Source organism: Taudactylus pleione, unplaced genomic scaffold, assembly GCF_031769625.1.
Source record: "Taudactylus pleione unplaced genomic scaffold, aTauple2 ptg000442l, whole genome shotgun sequence".
NCBI classification, from domain to species: domain Eukaryota; kingdom Metazoa; phylum Chordata; class Amphibia; order Anura; family Myobatrachidae; genus Taudactylus; species Taudactylus pleione.
The window spans coordinates 5,214,597-5,237,102 of NW_028284844.1; the positions used below are offsets into that span (position 1 = coordinate 5,214,597).

Genomic DNA, 22,506 nt, shown 5'->3' on the forward strand with positions numbered 1-22,506 from the left:
AACGACATATCGGCCGCATCACTCAGTGTGTACGGCCAATATGCGCTCTCCCGCAGCCGCATGTGAAATCGTCCGGTCGGTCGTGCCGCACCTTCAACTGGATGATATCGCATGCAGCCGCGTTGCAGGCCTTCGGGCCGACATATCGGCTGGGTACACATCGCTCAGTGTGTACGCAGCTTAACTCTTTTTTTTTTTTCTTGAGATTGCCGACCTGATTCAGGAAGGATCGCTATTCTGCTAGAACGCACGTACCGCAGTTGCTAATATTAGCGGTGAAATGCAAACGTGTGCATTCGCATTGCGATCACAGCTTACCATAAGGACGCCCACTTCCCCTTACACACATCCATATACTTGGGCAACATAGCGAAAAAATCGGTAACATTGGACCCATACGCACAGTTAAGGCAAGTCAGACCTCACTCAGGAATTGCTTACTTCAGCGTACGCTATGAGGCCTCAGCCTGCGTATGGTATTGCAGAGGATAATTTATGCACGCCCCTGCAACGCCGTACCAACGCACTGGCACGCCTGCGTTCCGCCTTCACCACCCACACGCGGCGCTTCCTGTCAATCACTCCGCTCTGAATCTGCGTAGCCTTTGCAAACGCATTTCCAATCGCAATTGCTAGTTCGCGCACTGCGATGCATGCACAGTGGGAAATAAAATCGACCGATTGCGTGCATCTTTGCAACTGCGATCCTTGCTGAATCAGGCCCAAAGTCTGATGCATTGGTGGATGTGCCCTGCTTATAGTTTGGGCACCGTACCTGTTTTTTAAATTTTCAATCATCTCTGTAGCTAATGAGATCCTGTTTTGTATTTATTTATTTGTTTTATATATTGTATACCGGGAGAGAAACACTTGGATCATTGGCGGACATGTAGGTAGATGCGGTCAGAAGACCGCGCCAACCTGTCTCTGTGACTCCAAAAGATCATCCGGCTGCTTAGCCAAATCCCGTCCACATTGCCCATTCATGTCCTATATCTTCGTGCAAAGGGCATAGCAGCTGGCATAACAGACTATTATAGTAAATGACTAGCGATGAACAAGACGTTCAGGTTGTTAGTGTCTGGTGAGTCACTTCTGGGAAGTTGAGCTGAAAACGATTTTGGGCATTTTGACCTAAAGTTTTAATGTTGGTGTTTTGTTTTTTTTTGTTTTAATTTACACATTCTTCAAATTATATATATGGAAGAAAGGAAAAGGCGCTGTCGGAGCAGCTAGTTCAGGTGGAGCGTGTCAGGCTCAAAATATATAGAATACAAAGAGAAAAGATGACTGAACAGCGCTAATTGTCAAAGTGTACACTAAATAAATAGGTCAATGACTGGTGTAAAAATAACACTATAATAATAATGCATGAATCAAACTAATGACCCTCATTCAGAGCCGTACGCTCTGAGCAGAGCGCACGCTCTGAATGAGGGCCGCCCCCAATATAAAAATGGAGCGTCCTCCTGGACGCTCATATAGCTGTGGGTCACCACCCACAGCATATACGAGCGTGCAGTTTGATGGCCGCGACGGTCGTGACCATCGCGACCATCGAAACTGCGAGCCGGAGCCTGCGGTTGAGGTTTTCAACCGCAAGCTCCGGAGTGATTTTGGCTCTATCAGAGCCAAAATCACTCCCACTGACATCACTAGTGATGTCAGTGGGCCGGCTTCTGACGGGAGGCGTTCCCGTGGGAACGCCCCCGTCAGGGAGGCACGCCCCCGGCACGCCCACCAAAGGGGGCGTGCTATCAATCACCATCGACAGCACGCCCCCTTTGATCAGACACAACGAGCGAAGGACTTTCCTTTGCTCGTCGCGTCTGGCGCATGCGCACGACGGAGCTCCCTCCGTCGTGCGCATACTCAGTGCAGAACATCGACCCACTTGCGAGCGGACAGCCGATCGCGAGTGGGTCTGAATCAGGGCCTAAGTATATAAAGACAGTAAACTAAAACTGGTACTAAATATACAAGTATATATACATAATAAAACTCTCCTAGTTGAAAATACAGTACGGCTTGGTTCTTAGTATGCAGTATTTAATGATAGCAATCATAGCATAAAAATACAATAAATAAAAACCAGGCCAATGGAATGAATAAACAATATTATTCCAATCCTGATATGGATAAAACTAGGAGAGTTTTCTTATGTATATATACTTGTATATTTAGTACCAGTTTTAGTTTACTGTCTTTATATACTTAGTTTTTTTTCATGCATTATTATTCTAGTGGTATTTTTCCATGAGTCATTGACCTATTTATTTAGTGTACAGTTTGACAATTAGCGCTGTTCAGTCATCTTTCTCTTTACATTCTTAAAATGACTTAAAATGTAACATCAAGTAAAATCATTGACGTTTCGGGTAACTGTAGGCACTTTTAAAATGACCTTTTTATGGTGTGAAATCTGCTAAAAGGTCCCTGGAGCCAGCCCTGGAAATGACGCAGTGTAACGCTATCAGTCACTAACCAGCCTGGCGTCTTTACTAGCCAAGGTGCCCATTTTCTTTATTACTAATGTATTGGAAAACATATGCGCCTTATTCAGAGGTGGAAGCAGTTTCAGCCACGACTGCGACTGTATGCTAATGCACTGGCCGATGGTCTTCCCACCGAGACTCCCACCGGCTGTGGCAATAATCCATTGCTGTGCACCAGATCTATAGAGGTGCAATATCTCCACCTTAACACGGCCTCCTGTGTCAGCGCAACTGATCACGCCACGCATAGCCCCCACCCTGCTACCACCCAAAAACCCCCCTCTGTAATTGCGACCAACTTCGCTCTGCGTCTCCCGGTGGAAACCATCAAGGCTCATGCACAGTGAATCAGGCCCATGGAATATTGATAGTGATACTTAGGGGGTAAATTTCTAAAGTGAGAGTTTTTAGAAGTGAGTTTGAAAAGTGATGTTGCCCATAGCAACCAATCAGATTTTACTTACCATTTAACTAGCACCTTCTAGAAGATAATAGCTAGAATCTGATTGGTTGCTGTGGGCAACATCACTTTTAAAACTCACTTCTAAAAAACTCTCACTTTAGTAAATTTACCCCTTACGGTCTAATTCACAAGGGCGCGCTAACTGCACACAAAGCAGATATTCAAGCACTTGGCCGATGTTGGAAGTACAGCCCTTGCGTCCGTTTTGCACTGCTGATGGTTACCGCTCTAAGGAGGGACAGCAGTCCCTAAGGACTTGGAGGATTATTAGAGTCTGTGATGTTCGCTAGAAGGTATTTAACTTTTTTTTTGTCCATATATGAAAATTTTAAATGTGGGCATTAGTGGATATTTAAAATATTTTCCCTCCATGGGTGAATACACACTGGCATCTGTGCTCCGAATTCTCAGTCATCCTCCTTCACTGAGCCCTCACCAGAACCCATCTTGCAGAGCTGGTGAGCGTTGGTGAATGCAGTGTCAGGGCAGGACGCTATTGTAAACACTGGGGCAGTTACTGCGTGTCTTGGACCATTGAAGGCACGTTTTATACTGCATATGGCAGTCATCAATGATCTCCTTATCTCAGCTACCACATTAGATTGTAAGCTCAATAGGGGAGAGAATCCGCTTATATGTACATTGCGTCCCACTGTTATATACCTTTATAAAGAGTTGCAGATTGTTGCGCCGTCCGTGTGTCTCCTCTCTAGCTGCCCCTATGGCTCCGCACAACAGCTGAAGAGTAATTTATAATCCAGTTACCGGTACGGAGCTAATTTATTCCTCCTGATGAATTCCAGCAAAATAAAATGTTCCAGTAAATCAAATGTTTGAAACCTGCACAGGGTCAGCGTTCAATTAAAGGTTGTGGTTTTAAAAGGCATTTCATTAGAAACAACATTAAATCTACTCAGCGTTTTATAAAGTGACATCTGTCCAGGTTACATTTACTTAAAAATGTAACAAATACTGTAAGAGCTTCCCAACTGTTTTCTTACAGAGATTCGTAGACAAATCTACAGAGCAAGATCTCAATTATGTAACAGATGTTTTTTTCAGTCATTTTTAGGTCTGATGAAATTCACTATTTCTACAGTAAAAGGATATAATTTTTTCTAAGGCCCTGTCTGGTGACACATGGTGTGCACTCTGGGCCTGATTCAGACCCGCTCGTAAGCGCTATGCGCTCGCAAGCGGGGGCCATGGTGGGACATTGCGCACGCGTGGCGTGCGCAATTCGTGTGCACAAGCCCCGGAGCGAGAGAGAAATTCCCTCACTCTGGGGCTCGCTACAAACAGTGCGGCTGTCGATGTTGACGATAGCTCACCCCATTTTGTAAGCAGGGCGGGGGGGGGGGGTGGCTGGACAAACGGAGGCGTTCCTTCAGTTTGTGGGCGGCCCTACTGACATCACGAGTGATGTCAGTAGTGAGCTTCCGGCTCTATTAGAGCCGGAAGCTCACTGGGGCTTGCGGCAGAAGAGACCCTGCAAGGGTCTCATCGCAAGCCCGATGGCCGCGACCGTCGCGACCATCACCTGACCGCTCGCTAAAGCTGTGGGTGGTCACCCACAGCTTAGCGAGCGGCCACGAGGCCGGGTTATTTAAAACAAGGCGGCCACCCTGATTCAGAGCGAGTGCTCGTTTTGCTCTGAATCAGGCCCTCTGTATCCCCCTTGCGAACCCAAAAAAGGGTGCATGACTTAATATAAAGGGGGCATGGCCTCATGGGAAATCCCGCTAGTGTGCGTGCCCAGCATCCCCGGTGACGCTAGGCTGTCCCTGGAGACTAGTGCCTGCAATGTCAGCACCTCCTCTGACAGGACACGGTGCGGCCTGCACCCTCGGAACCCCCATAGCGATGCCACTGATTGCAACATAGTGTGCTACAGGAGCAAATTGCTCCTTTCTTAAAAAAAAAATTAATAAAAAATTCTCAGGCCCATAATGCTTTAGTTTGCTGATAACATATAAAAAGCACAACCTGTGAAGGCCCCAAGTGTGCGGGGCCACTGAGAGACCATGCCTGCCCATTCTGCCTATAACAGTGACGTGCGGTGAGGTAAATAGCTGGGGAGGCACTGGCAGTGACATGCGGTGAGGTAAATAGCTGGGGAGGCACTGGCAGTGACATGCGGTGAGGTAAATAGCTGGGGAGGCACTGGCAGTGACATGCAGTGAGGTAAATGGCTGGGGAGGCACTGGCAGTGACATGCGGTGAGGTAAATAGCTGGGGAGGCACTGGCAGTGACGTGCGGTGAGGTAAATAGCTGGGGAGGCACTGGCAGTGACATGCGGTGAGGTAAATAGCTGGGGAGGCACTGGCAGTGACATACGGTGAGGTAAATAGCTGGGGAGGCACTGGCAGTGACATGCAGTGAGGTAAATGGCTGGGGAGGCACTGGCAGTGACATGCGGTGAGGTAAATAGCTGGGGAGGCACTGGCAGTGACATGCGGTGAGGTAAATAGCTGGGGAGGCACTGGCAGTGACATGCGGTGAGGTAAATAGCTAGCTGGGGAGGCACTGGCAGTGACATGCGGTGAGGTAAATAGCTGGGGAGGCACTGGCAGTGACATGCGGTGAGGTAAATAGCTGGGGAGGCACTGGCAGTGACATGCGGTGAGGTAAATAGCTGGGGAGGCACTGGCAGTGACATGCGGTGAGGTAAATGGCTGGGGATGCACTAACTAGTATCAGAGCCAGAGTTACAGATACATATATGAACCTGAGGGTACATGTAGGCATTATACAAAGGTGTAGCAGTATATAGTGCAGGAAATTTGGGGCTCGATTCAGACCCGCTCGCTAGATGCGTATGCAAATTCGGCAAGGCAGGTAATCGCATGGCAAGACATTAGCACGCCCACTATGTCTTAGCGTGCGATCGCATTGTGTATGCAGATGCCCATCAGCCTGTATTAAGATGCCCACTTGCGCACGTCATCTCCAGGAAGTGTATGCAACCATCGGTAACATCGAGTACCAATCGGATGCGATTGCAGCACTTGTGGTTGACCATACCCTGCGCAAGCACTGCGAGCACTTCAGTGTAAATTTCATCCAAGTGACGTGTACTTAGACGCTGCCTCTTAATTGTGCACACCTCTGAAACGGTGTTAAGACGCTCTCCACTCCCCCCGTTTTTAGCGGCCGGCCCCTGTCACCACCCACAAACGGCTTCTCCTGTCACTCAATCAGTCGGGCTGTCTATGCGCAGCGCGTGAACGCTTTCCCAGTCGCTCGCACTGGTTCGTGCACACACACTGCGATGCGTACGCATGCGCAGATGGAAAAAATCACCTGGCTGCGTGCGAACACAGCCTAGCGAGCGGGTCTGAATCGGGCCCTTGGTGTGTTTTGATCAGGGATGTGCGGAAAAGGTAGACAGGGGAGGCAGTGCCTCACCTGCCATACAGTTTTTACTCCAGAGTTTTGACTATAAATGATATTGAATAAAACAAAGAAGATAATTATAATTTTTATAGTCAAAACTGTGGAGTATACCTAAGTATGACAGGAGAGGCTCTGCCTCACCTGCCCTCACATTACTGGCCTATAATCCAGCCTGATTATTGGGAGTAGGGGGGCAATAGTATCATTCATATTCATACAGTGGAAAACCCCTTTAGGTGAGTCCCCACTTATAGCAATTACACTGCTGTCACTAGTTTCCCAGACTCGCCAGTATTGCAGACGTGATGTAATTACATTGCGATGCCGCAGTCCGTCGGATTACAGAACCTCCCCCATGACCCCTTTCATCAGGTACAGAATGCTCTCCTCTTGGACTGATGGAAGGGGTCATGTCGGAGGGTCTGTGAGTCTGGAGATAGAGCAGGATGGGCTGAGGTAAGTTAACCCCAGGGGGTGTATGGGCTCCTTGGAAAGTGGGGGATGGATGCCAATGAAAGAACTTTGTTGGGGTCAGGGCTGGCTTCAGTAGGCGCCGCGCCCTGTGCAGAACAGGACTGAGGTGCCCGTTAACCCTTCACACAGCCGAAAAGGGAGCGTGGCCTAATTACCATAGGCCACACCCCCTAAATTTGGGGGCGTGTCCATATGGCATGTCTCCCATTTAACGTCAGGCTGGGGGCGAGCCCAGCACTCCATCAGTAGGTGGGCTTCTCCCAGCTGTCTCCCTGCACTGAATGGATGCTGCATGCATGCGCGCGGCATCTATTCAGCTTCGCACAGCTGCGATGGTGTGGGTGCCTAACCTCCAGTCTACCCGCAGGACACCTCTTTGCACGGGTGGAACAGCGAGACAGTGCCCGAAAAGTTGGACTGTCACGCTGAAATCGGGATGCTTGGGAGAGGTGCGTCCTCTATAAGATGGCGGCTCTGTTCAACCGCACTGGTCGAACGTCCCTCGAGCCGGCCCTGGTTGGGGTCCAAGTCTGAGGGCATATCACATTCAGCAATCATCCATAAACACGGGACCCAAACTCCCCAACATGTGTTGCCACACCCTCCATATGTGTCCATGATCCCTGTGTATCGAACATGGCGGCGGGAGATAACACAATCTGGACCAGCCCCGCATATGTGTCAACATGACATCACAACAAGGGGTTGGGCTGCCGGTACCAGGAAGAAGCTAAGAGCCGGCTCTGCGGCTGCTCTCTAGGCTGCTGTACCAGGCAAACCACAACAAATAACGGTGCAGCTGTTGTCTACACACAGTTAAATCAGCCACTTTGTGCCTCATGCCTCACTGATGGCACTAGAACATAAGGAAATGATATGCTTCATTCCTATACCTATTGGATCTTCACTGTGTGACTTTCCACAGCGATGTTTGTTGTGGGGATGTTGGGTAACTATGGGAGAGATGTACTAAGCCTTGAAGAGAGATAAAGTGGAGATATATAGTAAGCAGAGTGGTCCACGCTCCAGGCTCTGGTGGGTGGATCTAATGGATGTGTGGGGGAGGAGGGGGCGAATGGGGGGAAGGTGGGGTGGGGGATAAAGTGGTGCTGCACGTGGAACAGGGGTACCGGATCCTGTTTGTATATGCTGAAAGAAAAAAAGGGGTGCACGTGCGCTCCTTGGTGCATGTGTATGGAAGGGGGTGGAGTGGGGAGGAGGGCGGCTGGGGAAGGGGGGCGGGGGGTGTCGTGTATCAGTGTATGAGTACAGTATGGGTGGGTATGAGGTGTTTAAAGGATGAGCCAGACACTGTGAATAGAATCCAACCTGTTTATTGGGTGAGGCACAATGCTTCCCAGGTGGTTCCGTTTGTGGGGTTGGGGATGAACAGATGGTTCCGTGTGATCCTGGTCAGGGAGTGGGTGGACCCTTTGAGGGGGCTCCTTGTCGTGCGGCCCTTACTTCTGCACGTCCCCTTTGCTGGACCTATGGTCTACAGTCTTAATGGACCAGGATGTGTGTGTTGTAAAGGAAGTCCCGTACAGTAGCAAATGGCGGTGTCCCGCACTGGTTGTAATAGTAACCTACCGGTAGGTCTGCTGTCCCTGGTTCGGTGCAAAGGAATCCAGGATCACACGGAACCATTTGTCCATCCCCAACCCCACAAACGGAACCACCTGGGAAGCATTGTACCTCACCCAATAAACAGGTTGGATTCTATTCACAGTGTCTGGCTCATCCTTTAAACACCTCATACCCACCCATACTGTACTCATACACTGATACACGCCACCCCCCGCCCCCCTTCCCCAGCCGCCCTCCTCCCCACTCCACCCCCCTCCATACACACACACCAAGGAGCGCACGTGTACCCCTTTTTTTCTTACATAAAGTGGAGATAGTTAAAGTACCAACCAATCAGCATCTATCATTTTACAGGTTGTGTTTGAAAAATGACAGGAGCTGATTGGTTGGTACTTTATCTCTCTCCAATGATTAGTATATCTAAATTTTCATTAAACAAATGTATTCATGATTGTGGTTTTATTTATTGTTGTAGTTTAATATGAGTATGGCAGTTACTGTGACACAATATCAGAAAGGGCAGGAACCCCTACACCACCGACTCACTCATTGGTCCTATAACAGAATGTAACATGGAATGTGTATACTGTAGGCTAAGTATACATAAAACACATATGGATTTAGCTAATGGCAGAATATTCATATTCCATTTTCTATTTTTTCCCAACACTTGTAGGTGTTTCTACAAAACTCTGGAATATTTACTTGAAGAATGATGGTTTGGAAGAAAATCACGAATTCCTTAAAATATTACTGAGGACGCCAAAGAATGCTGTGCTGGGAAAGAACAGCGAGGCCACGGTGGAAATCATGGATCCAAGAGAAGGTGAGGATGGATTTGGAGGGAGGTTAAAGGTTGTGACCTGCGTCAAAGAACAGAAAATGTCAGTTTAATAAATGTGTGCTAGTCCATGTTATCGACTCAGCCAATCAGAAGACCCCCGAGCTGTTATCGCTTGCTGCTCGGAGAAGCCGGGGCTCCATCTTTGGTTAGACAGGTGGTGAATTTTATTTTATTCTTGTGATGATTTTTTTCCTCATTAGAGCAATGACTATAATGAATCTTACTATATTTTTTTTAACATTGGTAGTGTTTGTCGCCTATAAACCTCTCTCCTCCCCCCTGGCCATGAGATAGAGAACTGTTATCGCCGGCAACCAGTGATGTGCATTGAGGTCAATGGCTGGGGAGGCACACATGGAGATGGGTCTGAATGCTGAGAGCCTGTCTCACCCCCTACTCACTGTAACTCTTCCCTCCATTGATTCTCCTACCTGCATCACTGTGTCTTGCTTTTTTCTGTTTGAGTTCCGATCTCTAAACACTGCAGTGCACTTCCTGGTCACATGACACAACCAACGTGTCCATTAGTGCTCAAGGTACGGCCCCCATACTCAGAGGCATGACTCTATTAGCCCTCTTTCTGTGCAGCTTACTGCCCATGGTGTGGCCCGCCCCCAGCTCTGCAAACAGTGGCCCTGATTCAGAGCCGGATGCTCTGACAGAGCGCTCGCTCTGAATCAGGGCCAGGCTATTTTTTTTTTAGAACGGCCTCCTGGCTGCTCGCATAGCTGTGGGTGACCACACACAGCTATAGCGAGCGGCCAGGAAGATGGTCGCGATGGTCAAGACCATCGCGACCATTGGGCTTGCAACAAGACCCTTGTGGTAGGGTCTCGTTGCCGCAAGCCCCAGTGAGATTTCGGCTCTAACAGAGCCGAAATCTCTCCCACTGACATCACTCGTGACGCCAATGGGGCCGCCCCCAAACGGAGGCGTTCACATGGGCAGCCACTCCCCCGGCCCGCCAACCAAAGGGGGCGTGCTGTCACTCAACATCGACAGCACGCCCCCTTTGGTACGAGACCCGGAGTGACGGATTGCCCGTCGCTATCCGGGTCTCGCGCATGCGCACGACGGAGCCGGCTCCGTCGTGCGCATGCGCTCTGGGCCACCATCGACTCTGAATCAGGCCCAGTGTCTGAATTTATGGATGTTAGGCTGAGCTGTTGCTGCCTCATCTCTTGTCTCCCTGCAGTCCCAGGGAGCTCGACAAAGCTGGTGAGTGTTAACTATAAAAATGATTACAATAAACAAAGAAGATGTTTATAAGTTTGTATTATTCTAATCATTTTTGTATCAAATCTTCGGCGTGTGACAGGGGAGGCCTCTCCTGCCTACCCTGTCTGCACTTCCCTGCCGGCAACAGTAGCGTATGCGTCTGGTTTACATCAGTCATACGTCCCAGACACGTCCTACTTGCTCCCAAGTTTGAAACCTGTTTTTTTTAATGTGCTACAAAACGTATTGGTTATTATTCATCAATTAAACTACCAAATCCTCTCAAATACAGCAGCCCATCTTGTGTTTGTATCAGAATAATAATAATTATCTTAAATAAAATCCAAAAACCATAATAACAAGCAAAAAAGAAAGCAAGCACCTATCAGCGGCATGAAAACATTCCTAAACAGCCAATCAGAAGCGGCTCACTAGCACTGATGCCTGTCGCAGACATCACCCGGTATTTGCACCTGCACTGACCACCAGCAAATACAGTAAGTTCGCATTACCCAGGAGTTCACCGTTTATACATATGTGTCCCGGTCTGCGCCTGTTCACAACTGTGCAAACACGCCCTCATTGTGCATGTCTTACGTTAGGTCAGCACTGCCCCATTCCAGCCATCCAGACGCCAGCAGGCGTAAGTGGGAATATCATACAAATCTGGGTGTGTGTAGTGCAAACTCACTAAGGATGTGGCGTACCATTTGGCGTAGTGTTCTATCGGCATCAGCACCTTATTTCACAATGTACACACAGATAATTTAATAAATTCTGTAAGACCTGGATGTAAATGTGCTATAAATGTGTTCCTTCAGAAATGTCTCTTCCAAGCGTCTGTTTTACTTCTTTAGTTTGTGCGGACAACCTAGAGATTATCAGTTACTTATATGTCTCAATTTTCCAGCCACAGATTAATATCCAAAAGCACCAGAACAGGGTCCCGAACTGTGGGCCTGATTCAGACCCGCTCGCAAGCGGGTCGATGGTGGGGTACTGCGCACGCCCCGTAGCGAGTGAGAATTTCACTTGCTCCGGGGCTTGCCCCATTTTGTAGAGCTTCCTGTTCTATTAGAGCCGGAAGCTCACTGGGGCTTGCGGGAATAAGACCCTACCACATCGGTCTCGTCGCAAGCCCGATGGTCGCGACCATCACCTGGCCGCTCGCAAAAGCTGTGGGTGGTCACCTACAGCTTAGCACCTGGCCAGGAGGCCGGGTAATAAAAAAAAAAGCGGCCGCCCTGATTCAGAGCGAGCGCTCGCTTTTTGCGAGCGCCTCTGAATCAGGCCCAGTGTTCTTTTAACCCCTTAAATCATGAACAGCTCTAATCCCTAGCGATTCTCTGTTCCGGAATAATTATTTCTTTAACCCTCGTTCCTGACTAGCTCCCTTCTCTCCCTACGAATATCACAGTAAATAAGTCTGAAAGCATGTCATTATATTTATTCATTTATCCTTGATTTTGTACATTTTAACTCTCCGAAGCGATGTCTGTAATAAAAATGAAAGAGAAAAACAGTTTAAAGAAAAAAAAAAACACATTCATTTAATTACCTGACATGAATCCTATTTTCTCCGCCTTTTTTTGTCGCCTCCATCGCCCTCTAACTCGTCACAGACCTGTCGGTTTACTTATAGCGACGTGCTGAATGGTCGGCATTTTATGTGTTTGGGTTTAAAAGGGATTGAAATCACCTGCTATTTGTGATATTCTAAACATGGTATAATTCAAACCATAGCGTAAGCGTAAACAGGCGTCTGTCCTGCGCAAAGGAGCTGGGATACAGATATCCTCTGCCGGAATCAAGGATAACCCATAGTCTGGTTCAAGAGTGACACCCGGTGGACGTACATTATATCTATATGTTCCCTGCTGGTCCTTTTTTGCAAACCATAATTCTAATATGTACTTAAATAGCAGGAAATAATAGTTGGTGAAGCGCACTGCTTTTGTCATTCGTTTAAGGAGACAGTAAGATGTAGCTGCCTTTTACAAGTACATAAAAATGCACTTTGTGGGTCTGGTTAATCAGCATGATATCTTACATACAGTATGCAATATGGCTCGCTTGTGACCCAGGTCTATGTGAGTCCCATGGGAAAATGTCGGGGAACTCACTTTGTATCCCTCTGTCTAAACAAAACACGGAGAAACATGTATAATCCCTATATTATTGTCTATTTGGAGAATGATGTGTGGATTTCATAATATATATTCATTTTAGTCATCCAGCAGAGGGCCCTTAGATCTAAATTTGTGAGCCCCCCATGCCAATCTAATGCCATCTGTCTGTCCTATTACATTACTGTGTCACTAGAAACTGTCTCTATTGTCTCTAAAATGATTTATGTATTGTATACCAGTCACTAGAATATCCTTTGTATTGTATAGGTGTCACTAAAAGGCTCTCTGTACTGTATAGTGGTCACTAGAATGCACTGTGTATTGTTTAGACATCTCTAGGATGCTCCCTGTATTGTATATAGGTCAGTAGGATGCCCTCTGTATATTAAAGGGGTCATTAGTACTCTCCTCTGATTAGGCGATCTGGGGCAGTTATTAAGAATGTCACAGTCTGGCCTGAAGGGGCCATACTGAAATTACAAGGTTGCTTGGATTGTACCGAGTGGGATTTGTTTTTAGAGGAAGCTAGGATGGGTCCTGATATAAATGTGGACCAGTTAACCTCCATGGTTTTATTGTATTTGAACTGCTGTATAGAAAGTGTAACAGTAAGAAAGGCTATACGCTTTTTCCCCAACGATAAACCTTGGATGAACGGTAATGTGCGTTTTTTGCTACGAGCCAGAGACCTTGCCTTCAAATCAGGGGATTGTGTAGATTACTCTATTGCCCGGTCTGAATTGAAGAAGGGTATTGGCCTGGCTAAGAAGGCTTATTCCGATAAGATAGAGTGTCACTTTAATGAATCTGGTGATTCTAGGTCTCTGTGGCAGGGAATTAAGAACTTAACCGACTACAAAGCTTTGAATGTTGGTGGTCCCAAGGTGGGTGGCCCTTCGCCGGACGAATTAAATAAATTCTATGCTAGGTTTGAAGGTGTGGATAATACCTTTGCTATCCCATTTAAAGACCCTGGGGGTTCTTGGATCTTGGCAGAAGCCGATGTCAGGTCTTGTTTGCGAGGAACCAGTTCTAGGAAGGCTGCTGGCTCTGACTGTATTCCCGGCAAGGTTTTGCGTGAGTGTGCGGATCAATTGTCTGGCATTCTCATGATTATTTTTAACTTGTCCCTTGCTCAAGGTAGTGTCCCGGGTTGTCTTAAGACTACCACAATTATTCCAGTTCCTATATCTACGTCCATTTCTGGGCTAAATGACTATCGCCCTATTGCCCTTACTTCATTAATCATGAAGTGTTTTGAGCGTTTGGTCCTGGTTCGCCTTAAGGGTAGCATTCCAGATATTTTTGATAATTATCAATTTGCATATAGATCTAATAGATCTACTGAAGATGCTGCTCTTATGGTCCTTCATAGGGTATTGTGCCATTTAGAGAATAAAGATTCGTATGTCAGATTGCTGTTTGTAGACTACAGCTCTGCTTTTAACACCGTTGTCCCGTCTTTACTTATTGCTAAATTGTTGGCAATTGGTTTAGATGAGTCTATTTGCAGTTGGTTGCTGGACTTTCTGTCTGACCATTCGCAGTCGGTTAGGCTGGGAGATCAGCTTTCATCTCCAATTGTTGTGAATACAGGTGTTCCACACGGTTGTGTTCTTAGAGCCTGATTCAGAACCGCTCGTAAGCGGCCGCTCGTTCGCTCCGAGCGATGTTCGCACATCTGCGCATGCGTATGGGTCATAATGCGCATGCGCCAACCAGTCAGTGCGGTCGGAAATCGAGCGCTCGCAAAATAGCGAGTGCCTGCTAATTTGAGTGACAGGATGAGGCGTTTGTGGGTGGTAACAGGGGAAGGTGCTTGAAAACGGGGAGTGGTGATCCGAACGCAGGCGTGCCAAACGGTCAAAACGGGCGTTTTAAAGGTGTGCATAATTAACAAAGCAGCGTCATCGACCACGTCACTTGGTTGTTTCTTAGCCTGAACTGTTCGCATGATTGCGGTAGGAAAATCCTACCACAAGCACTGCGAGCAGTTCAGATGCCTTTCAATGTACTCGATTAATCAAATAAATAGCGGAGATGACGTAGGATGCGAGCGGCCAGGGGGCGTCCTTACAAATTAGCGAGTGCATGTTTCGTTCGCTCGCTCAGACATAGAGGCGTCAACAGACCGCAAAGAGCGAGCGCTCAATTTAAATAGCCGGCCCCTTTTTCTGAACGAGCGAGCGCAAATAGCGTCCGGCTCTGAATCAGGTCCTTAGTCCCTTCCTTTATTCCTTGTATACATCAGACTGTGTTTCTAGTTCTGTATCTAATCTTATTGTGAAATTTGCTGACGATACTACAGTTGTAGGCCTGATTACTAACGAGGATGAGGATGGCTATAGGGCGGAGGTAGATCGACTCATTAGATGGGGTACACTGTTAAGTTGCTGTTAAACAGTAAAAAAAACTAAAGAGGTGGTGGTTGATTTTAGGAGGTTTAGGAAAAATGTTCCCCGTCCTTTAATTTTGAACGGCGTTGAAGTAGAGAGGGTGGGTGATTTTAAGTTTGTTGGTATTGTATTTTCGGAGGACCTGTCGTGGTCGTCGCATGTTTCTTTAGTGGTAGGAAAGGCTCAGCAACGCCTGTATTTCCTTAGGAAATTAAAAGGATGTGGATTACCTAGGCCGTTGCTGGTACATTTTTACCGTGGTATAATTGAGAGCCTTTTAACTTATTCAATTACTGTTTGGTACGGGAACTCCACACGTTTGGAGCAGAGATCGCTGACTAGAGCGATCAGGGCAGCTGAAAGAATTATTGGTCAGTCCTTACCTAGGCTAGAGGACATTTATGTGCTTTTAAAGCTAATAAGATGGTTGTTGACCACAGCCATCCTTGTCACTCTCTATTCTCACTTTTGCCTTCTGGGAAGCATTTTAGATGTCTTGAGTGCCGTACTAGTAGGATGCGGAATAGTTTTTTCCCTGCTGCTATAGTTAATTTAAATATTTTAAATGATGCTATGTAATTGCTGACTGTGAGTATCTTGCATTTTACTTTCGCTGATGCATTTTATGTGGATGTGATAATAAATTAGATTTGATTTGATTAGAGTGCTCCGTGCATTTTATTTAGGTCAGTAGGATGCTCTATGTTTGGTATAGAAGTCACTAGAGTGCTCACTGTTTTGTATATAGATTAGTAGGGTGCTCTATGGGCTCGATTTAATTGAATGCAAATTCAGAGCTATTTAATTCAGCGCACTGTTAAGGATTTCTTCTTGCATCCCTCCAGGGGTGCGAGCAGAAATCCGACAAAACTACAGGCACAATGCTGTGTTCTGCCCTTAGCGCCGCGGAAACAGCATCGCTCTGGTAAGTTTAGTCGGAGAATGCCCGTTCTCTCGACTAAACACCCTGTTTAAGACACGAGGGGTGGGAGAACGGGCATTCTCCGACCTAACAGCTCGCTGAATTGAATGGTTCCGGGAGCTACCGGCGCTATTTAATTCGCGTTCAATTGAATCGAGCCCTATGTTTGTTATAGGTGCCTCTAGAATGCTCCCTGTTTTGTATATAGATTAGTAGGGTGCTCTTTGTTTGTTATAGATGCCTCTAGAATGCTCCCTGAATTGTATATAGATTAGTAGAATACTCCATGTTTGGTATAGAAGTAACCAGAATGCTCCCTGCATTGTATATAGGTCATTAGGATGCTCTCTATATAGTATAAAGGAACCTAAAGCTGGAGGCTGGTAATGTACGCATGGCAGCCTCTTAGACAATGTGATGGTACCACCATTCACATCATATAATTGTCTCCATTTAGAGGTCCATTTTCAGAATAGTTATATTGCCGGTGGACAGGATACTGGCATAATGCTGACACCGATATCCCGAAGGATATCAGTATACTGGCGTCCGCATCCCGGCCTGCCGGAATCTCGAACGTCCACACTTGGGTAAGTATACTAGTTTCCCCGGGGATGGGGGAGTTAGGTTTAGGCACCCCGCCAGGAGGGTTAGGGTTAGGCTATGGTTAGGGGTGGGTAAGGCACAACTGGGGGGAGGTTAGAGTTAGGCACCCCCCTGGGAGAGTTAGGTTTAGGGAGCGGGAAGGGGTTAGGGTTAGGCACCACTGGGGGGAAGATAACCTCCCCCAGGGAGGTTAGGGTTAGGCACCACCAAGGCAGGGTTAGGGAGGGACGACAGGAGAGGGTTAGCATACTTACCAGCCCCAGATGTTTAGTCTTCGGGCTTCTGGCGTTGGTATTTGAACCGGCGGCTGTTCAGTTGCCGGTGTTTCATACCCATTCCCTACAGAGAGCCACGGATGGCTTGATAAGGGAAACTAGCAAGCAGTACAGTCACTGTGTGTGGGTCACTCAGCCCGGTCATTTTGCTGTATGTGGCCAAATTCCACTCCAATGATGCCATCCCATCCCTGGGTAAATGTAAGCTGCAGGGCACTACTGGACACTATGCAATGTACATTAGGCAGGTAGTCCATGCGAGACACAGGCTGAATGCACAATGATAAAAAGGGGTATTTTGTGGGAAAGAGAAAAATTTGCAATTCCCTATACAGGACATATTTTTTGAGTTGTATCGTGGGTCTGAGGTGCCCCAGGCTGGCACAGAGTCTGTCATTTATTACATGAAACAATAATGTTTGATTTATCTCTTTACACAGGTCAATGCAGAGCCCAGAATTTGTACACAAGAGAGGTGTCTTCACTTGCCAGAAATGTCGGCAGCCCTGCAAGGCAACAAGCCAGTGATGATAGGGAGAAATCTTCCCAAGACGCTAGAATGTCATCTCCAAGGATCACCCAGATACAACTGCCCAACACGCGCGCTGCCGAGCATTCTAGAAGCCATCTTTATCACTCCATGCCGGTCTTCGGCAGCGAGCTACCTTCTCGTCACCCAGAACAACAGCTGCAATTCACGGGAAGCAGCGTTCTCGTACGTTCATTTAACTTTCTTAAACGAAGGAGAAAAAAAAGCATTAATAACTCTAGGAATAAATGAGAAGGTATAACTCATGCTTAATTGATAGTGTTCTTCCCAGCAAATGAAAAACTTATATGGATTATTGCACAAATCTAATTATCTAATTACGCTGCTTCAGGTTTGGTAAGTGGTTAAAATAAATTGAGCTCGCAGTTGACATTCCCTCTTAAGAGTGCTCGGGCCTCCGTTGGCTATTTAATTAGAGCAGCCTGATGAAGATGACACGAGTTCTATGATGAGATTAAGACCCTTATTGAGGGGAGTGGTAAAAAGCATATTTAGGTCTCCTATAATTCAATATTAAGGATGATGAAGCTCTTAGAGATAATTTCTTCCTACATTTAGCTAGTTGCCAACGGCTGGTTTTTTTTTTTTTTTTTACTATTTAACTATATATTTTGCAACAACTTTTAAACTATGACAGAGGAGGAGATGTATCAATCCTTGGAGAGATATAGGGGGTCATTCAGACCCGGTCGTTAGCGCCGATGCGCTCGGACCGGGTCGATGGCCCCCCACAGAGCATGCGCACGACGGCGCTGTCGGTTGTAGCAGGTCTCGATCCAAAGGGGGCGAGCTGTCGGTGTGGATTGACAGCTCGCCCCGTTTGGAAGGCGGGCCGGGGGGGTGGCAGCCCAAACGGAGGCGTTCCCATGGGAACGCCTGCCGTTTGGGGGAGGCCGCACTGACATCACTAGTGATGTCAGTGGAGAGCTTCCGGCTCTGACAGAGCCAGAAGCTCCCCGGGGCTTACGACAAGTGAGACCCTATCCCAGGGTCTCGTCATAAGCCCCGATGGTCGCGATGGTCAATGACCATCACGACCATCACCCGAGCGGTCGTTAGAGCTGTGGGTGTTAACCCACAGCCTAACGACCGAAACAGAGGTGGGCGGTCAGGATGCAAGCGGCCGCCCAGTTTCTGAGCGACCGCTTGCATCCTCCGACCGCTTCTGAATGAGGCCCATAGAGTGGAGAAATTGCCCAACTCAACCAATCAGCTTCTGTCATTTATCTTTGCACAGCCTTTGAAATGACAGCTGCAAGCTAATTGGTTATTTTGGGCAACTACTCCACTTTATATCTGTCCGAGGCTTGATACAGCCTATCCTAAGGGGCCTATTTATCATTAAACATTTGCCGCATATTCCCCCAAAACACCCGTTTTGGGGGGGACACCCTCAAAAAATGTGGTATCCCCCCAGATGTATTATGGCGTAACCTGCGGGAACTAAAGTCCGGAATAATTTGCCTTACGGAGCTCGGTAAGTCTGACAGCATCGCGGCTGCTGTCGGAAACGGAGGGACCGCAGGAGAGATCGGAAACTTTAGTTCCCGCAGGTTATGTCATATGTTGTAGCCTACGGAATGCATTACGCACAAACCTATACATGTATATGTGTATAACCCCCTACATGCTATAAAGAAATCACACGGAAGTCTTGATATCACTCTTATGACTTCATTGTACTGTATATAAGAGTCTAGTATATTAGAAGTGACATGAGAAAAATTTAATTAAATTAATTAGGAAACTGATCCAACATGGCCGACATATTTGCAGAAGATAACTGCACTGCGGCCTGTTCACAGCTTTAGAAATGAAGTGCCCCATAAATCGTTCTTAAATGCATTGAAATTAGGGGTGTGCACCGGCCAATTTTCGTGTTTTGTGTTTTGGTTTTGGATCTGGATCTTTCTTCGTGTTTTGGATCTGGATTGGTTTTGCCAAAACCACCCTTCCGTGTTTTGGGTTCTGGGTTTTGTGTTTTGGATCTGTATTTTTTTTAAAAAAAAGCATAAAAAGCTAAAATCACAGAATTTGTGGGTTTTTCTGCTCCTATGCTATTATTAACCTCAATAACCTTAATTTCCACTCATTTCCAGTCTATTCTGAACACCTCACACCTCACAATAGTGTTTTCATGTCCAAAAGGTTGCACCGAGGTAGCTGGATGACTATGCTAAGAGATACGAGTGGGCGGCACAAACACGTGACCCATCTAGGAGTGGCACTGCAGTGGCAGACAGGATGGCAGTTTGAAAAACTAGGCCCCAAACTGTACATAATGCAAAGAAAAAAAGAGGTGCAAGATGGAATTGTCCTTGGGCCCTCCCACCCACCCTTATGTTGTATAAACAGGACATGCACACTTTAACAAACCAAACATTTCAGCGCCAGGGTCTGCCACACGACTGTGGCTGAAATGATTGGTTCATTTGGGCCCCCACAAAACAAGCTGGCAATTAATCTGTCCCTGCACAAACTGGCTCTACGGAGGCAAGATGTCGTCCTCATCCTCCTCATCCACCGATTCCTCACCCTCTTCAGTGTTGTGTACATCCTCATCCTCACAGAGTATTAATTCGTCCCCGCTGGAATCCACAACCACAGGTCCCTCTGTACGTTCTGGAGGCTGGTCTCCCTGGAAGAGTTGATAATTCATTTTATGAACATCATCTTCTCCACATTTTGTGGAAGCAACCTCCTACGCCTTTCGCTGACAAGGTTCCCGGCTGCACTAAACACTCTTTCGGAGTACACACTGGAGGGGGGGCAACTCAGGTAAAATAGAGCCAGTTTGTACAGGGACCTCCAAATTGCTTCTTTTTCCTGCCAGTACAGGTACGGACTGTCTGACGTGCCTACTTGGATGCTGTCACCGATGTAATCCTTTAACAGACAGACGCACGCTTGTCGCTGCTGCTTTGAGGATGCAAGTGCGGCTACAGCCCACACAATTCACAAAGACAGAAAAAAGAAGAAGAATATTTTTATTGTTTGTGTAGCACACTTTGAGGGTGTCACCACCCTTTAACAGACAGACGCACGCTTGTCGCTGCTGCTTTGAGGATGCAGGTGGAATCTAGACGGGATTTGGAACCGGGGACACACTACCTCCATCAATTGTCTAAATCCCACTGCACTAATGGCGGATACCGGAAGCACGTCTAACACCAACATAGCAGTCAAGGCCTCAGTTATACGTTTTGCTTCAGGATGACTGCTGTCGTACTTCATCCTCATCGCTAGAGACTGTTGGAGGGTCAATTGTTTAGTAAAAGTAGTGATGTTCCTACTTCCTCTCTGGGATGATGAACAACTCCCAGCAGCAGCAACAGCACTAGGAGGAAGTGGTTCTTGATCTTTCCCTATTTTATTTTTATCGGAGAAAGTTTGGTCCTCCATTTATGTTATATTGATATATACGTGCGGCTAAAGGGCACACAAACACAGAAAATATTTTTTTATTTTTGCTGGAGAGTAGTGCACTTTGTGGGTTACACCACCCTTTAAGAAATGAGCCAGCCGGCTCTTTACTTATGGGACACAGGCGCACGCTTGGCGCTGCTCCTTTGTTGATGCACGTGCAGCCACAGTGCAAACAATTCACAAACACAGAAAACAATTTTTTTTTGGTTTGGACTGGAGTGTACTTTCGGGGGTTACAGCACCCTTAACGGTCAAGCCAGCCGGCCCTTTACTTATGACACAGGCGCACGCTTGGCACTACTTTGTTGATGCACGTGCGGCTACTGCGCACACAATTCACAAACACAGAAAATAATTTTTTTTTTGGTTTGGACTGGAGTGTACTTTCGGGGGTTACAGCACCCTTAACGGTCAAGCCAGCCGGCCCTTTACTTATGACACAGGCGCACGCTTGGCACTACTTTGTTGATGCACGTGCGGCTACTGCGCACACAATTCACAAACACAGAAAATAATTTTTTTTTTGGTTTGGACTGGAGTGTACTTTCGGGGGTTACAGCACCCTTAACGGTCAAGCCAGCCGGCCCTTTACTTATGACACAGGCGCACGCTTGGCACTACTTTGTTGATGCACGTGCGGCTACTGCGCACACAATTCACAAACACAGAAAATAATATTTTTTTTGGTTTGGACTGGAGTGTACTTTCGGGGGTTACAGCACCCTTAACGGTCAAGCCAGCCGGCCCTTTACTTATGACACAGGCGCACGCTTGGCACTACTTTGTTGATGCACGTGCGGCTACTGCGCACACAATTCACAAACACAGAAAATAATTTTTTTTTTGGTTTGGACTGGAGTGTACTTTCGGGGGTTACAGCACCCTTAACGGTCAAGCCAGCCGGCCCTTTACTTATGACACAGGCGCACGCTTGGCACTACTTTGTTGATGCACGTGCGGCTACTGCGCACACAATTCACAAACACAGAAAATAATATTTTTTTTGGTTTGGACTGGAGTGTACTTTCGGGGGTTACAGCACCCTTAACGGTCAAGCCAGCCGGCTCTTTACTTATGACACAGGCGCACGCTTGGCACTACTTTGTTGATGCACGTGCGGCTACTGCGCACACAATTCACAAACACAGAAAATATATTATTTTTTTAGCACTTGGGGGGAGCACCCCTGATGGACAGAGCACCCCCTGGACAACACTGCAGCACTCCTTTAGGACTGGGACACTGCACAGGACTTTGGAGTGGACACAGCCCCTATGGAGAACTGACTGCACAACACAGTCCAGCCAGCCCCTATGGACTTTGAAGTAGTGGACACAGCCCCTATTAACAACAGCAGCACAGCACAACACAGCCAGCCCCTATGGACTTTGAAGTAGTGGACAACAGCAGCACTACACTACACTACACTACACAGCCCTAACTCCCACCCTCCCTCTTCACTGTCCACAGCCGAGTGAGAAAATGGCGCCGACGTGGGTACCTTATATAGGATCCAAAACCCGCGAGACTCGGAAGGCGGGATGATGACGTTTTGCCTCGATTTCAGATCCGAGTCAGGCGGGAAAAGTCGAGCCTGATTCGGATTGGACTCGGATCGGGGGGGCTCGGGGGGGTTCGGATTTCAGAAATCCGAACCCGCTCACCCCTAATTGAAATGCAATATGCTATTTCTATTACCCCAGTCTATTGAGGGATCCGTCCAT

The 22,506-nt window shown here is 47.3% G+C and overlaps 1 protein-coding gene across 1 annotated transcript in view; it reads left to right on the plus strand.

The window, feature by feature from the left end:
• The window catches only part of LOC148505705 (FRAS1-related extracellular matrix protein 1-like), a 244,847-nt gene that overhangs the window by 211,309 nt on the left and 11,032 nt on the right, over nucleotides 1-22,506 (plus strand). Inside the window, exons 30-31 of the mRNA XM_088447872.1 lie at nucleotides 9,093-9,242; nucleotides 17,247-17,521. Of these exons, the coding sequence (XP_088303998.1) occupies nucleotides 9,093-9,242; nucleotides 17,247-17,521 (425 nt within the window). The remainder of the gene's footprint in view (nucleotides 1-9,092; nucleotides 9,243-17,246; nucleotides 17,522-22,506) is intronic.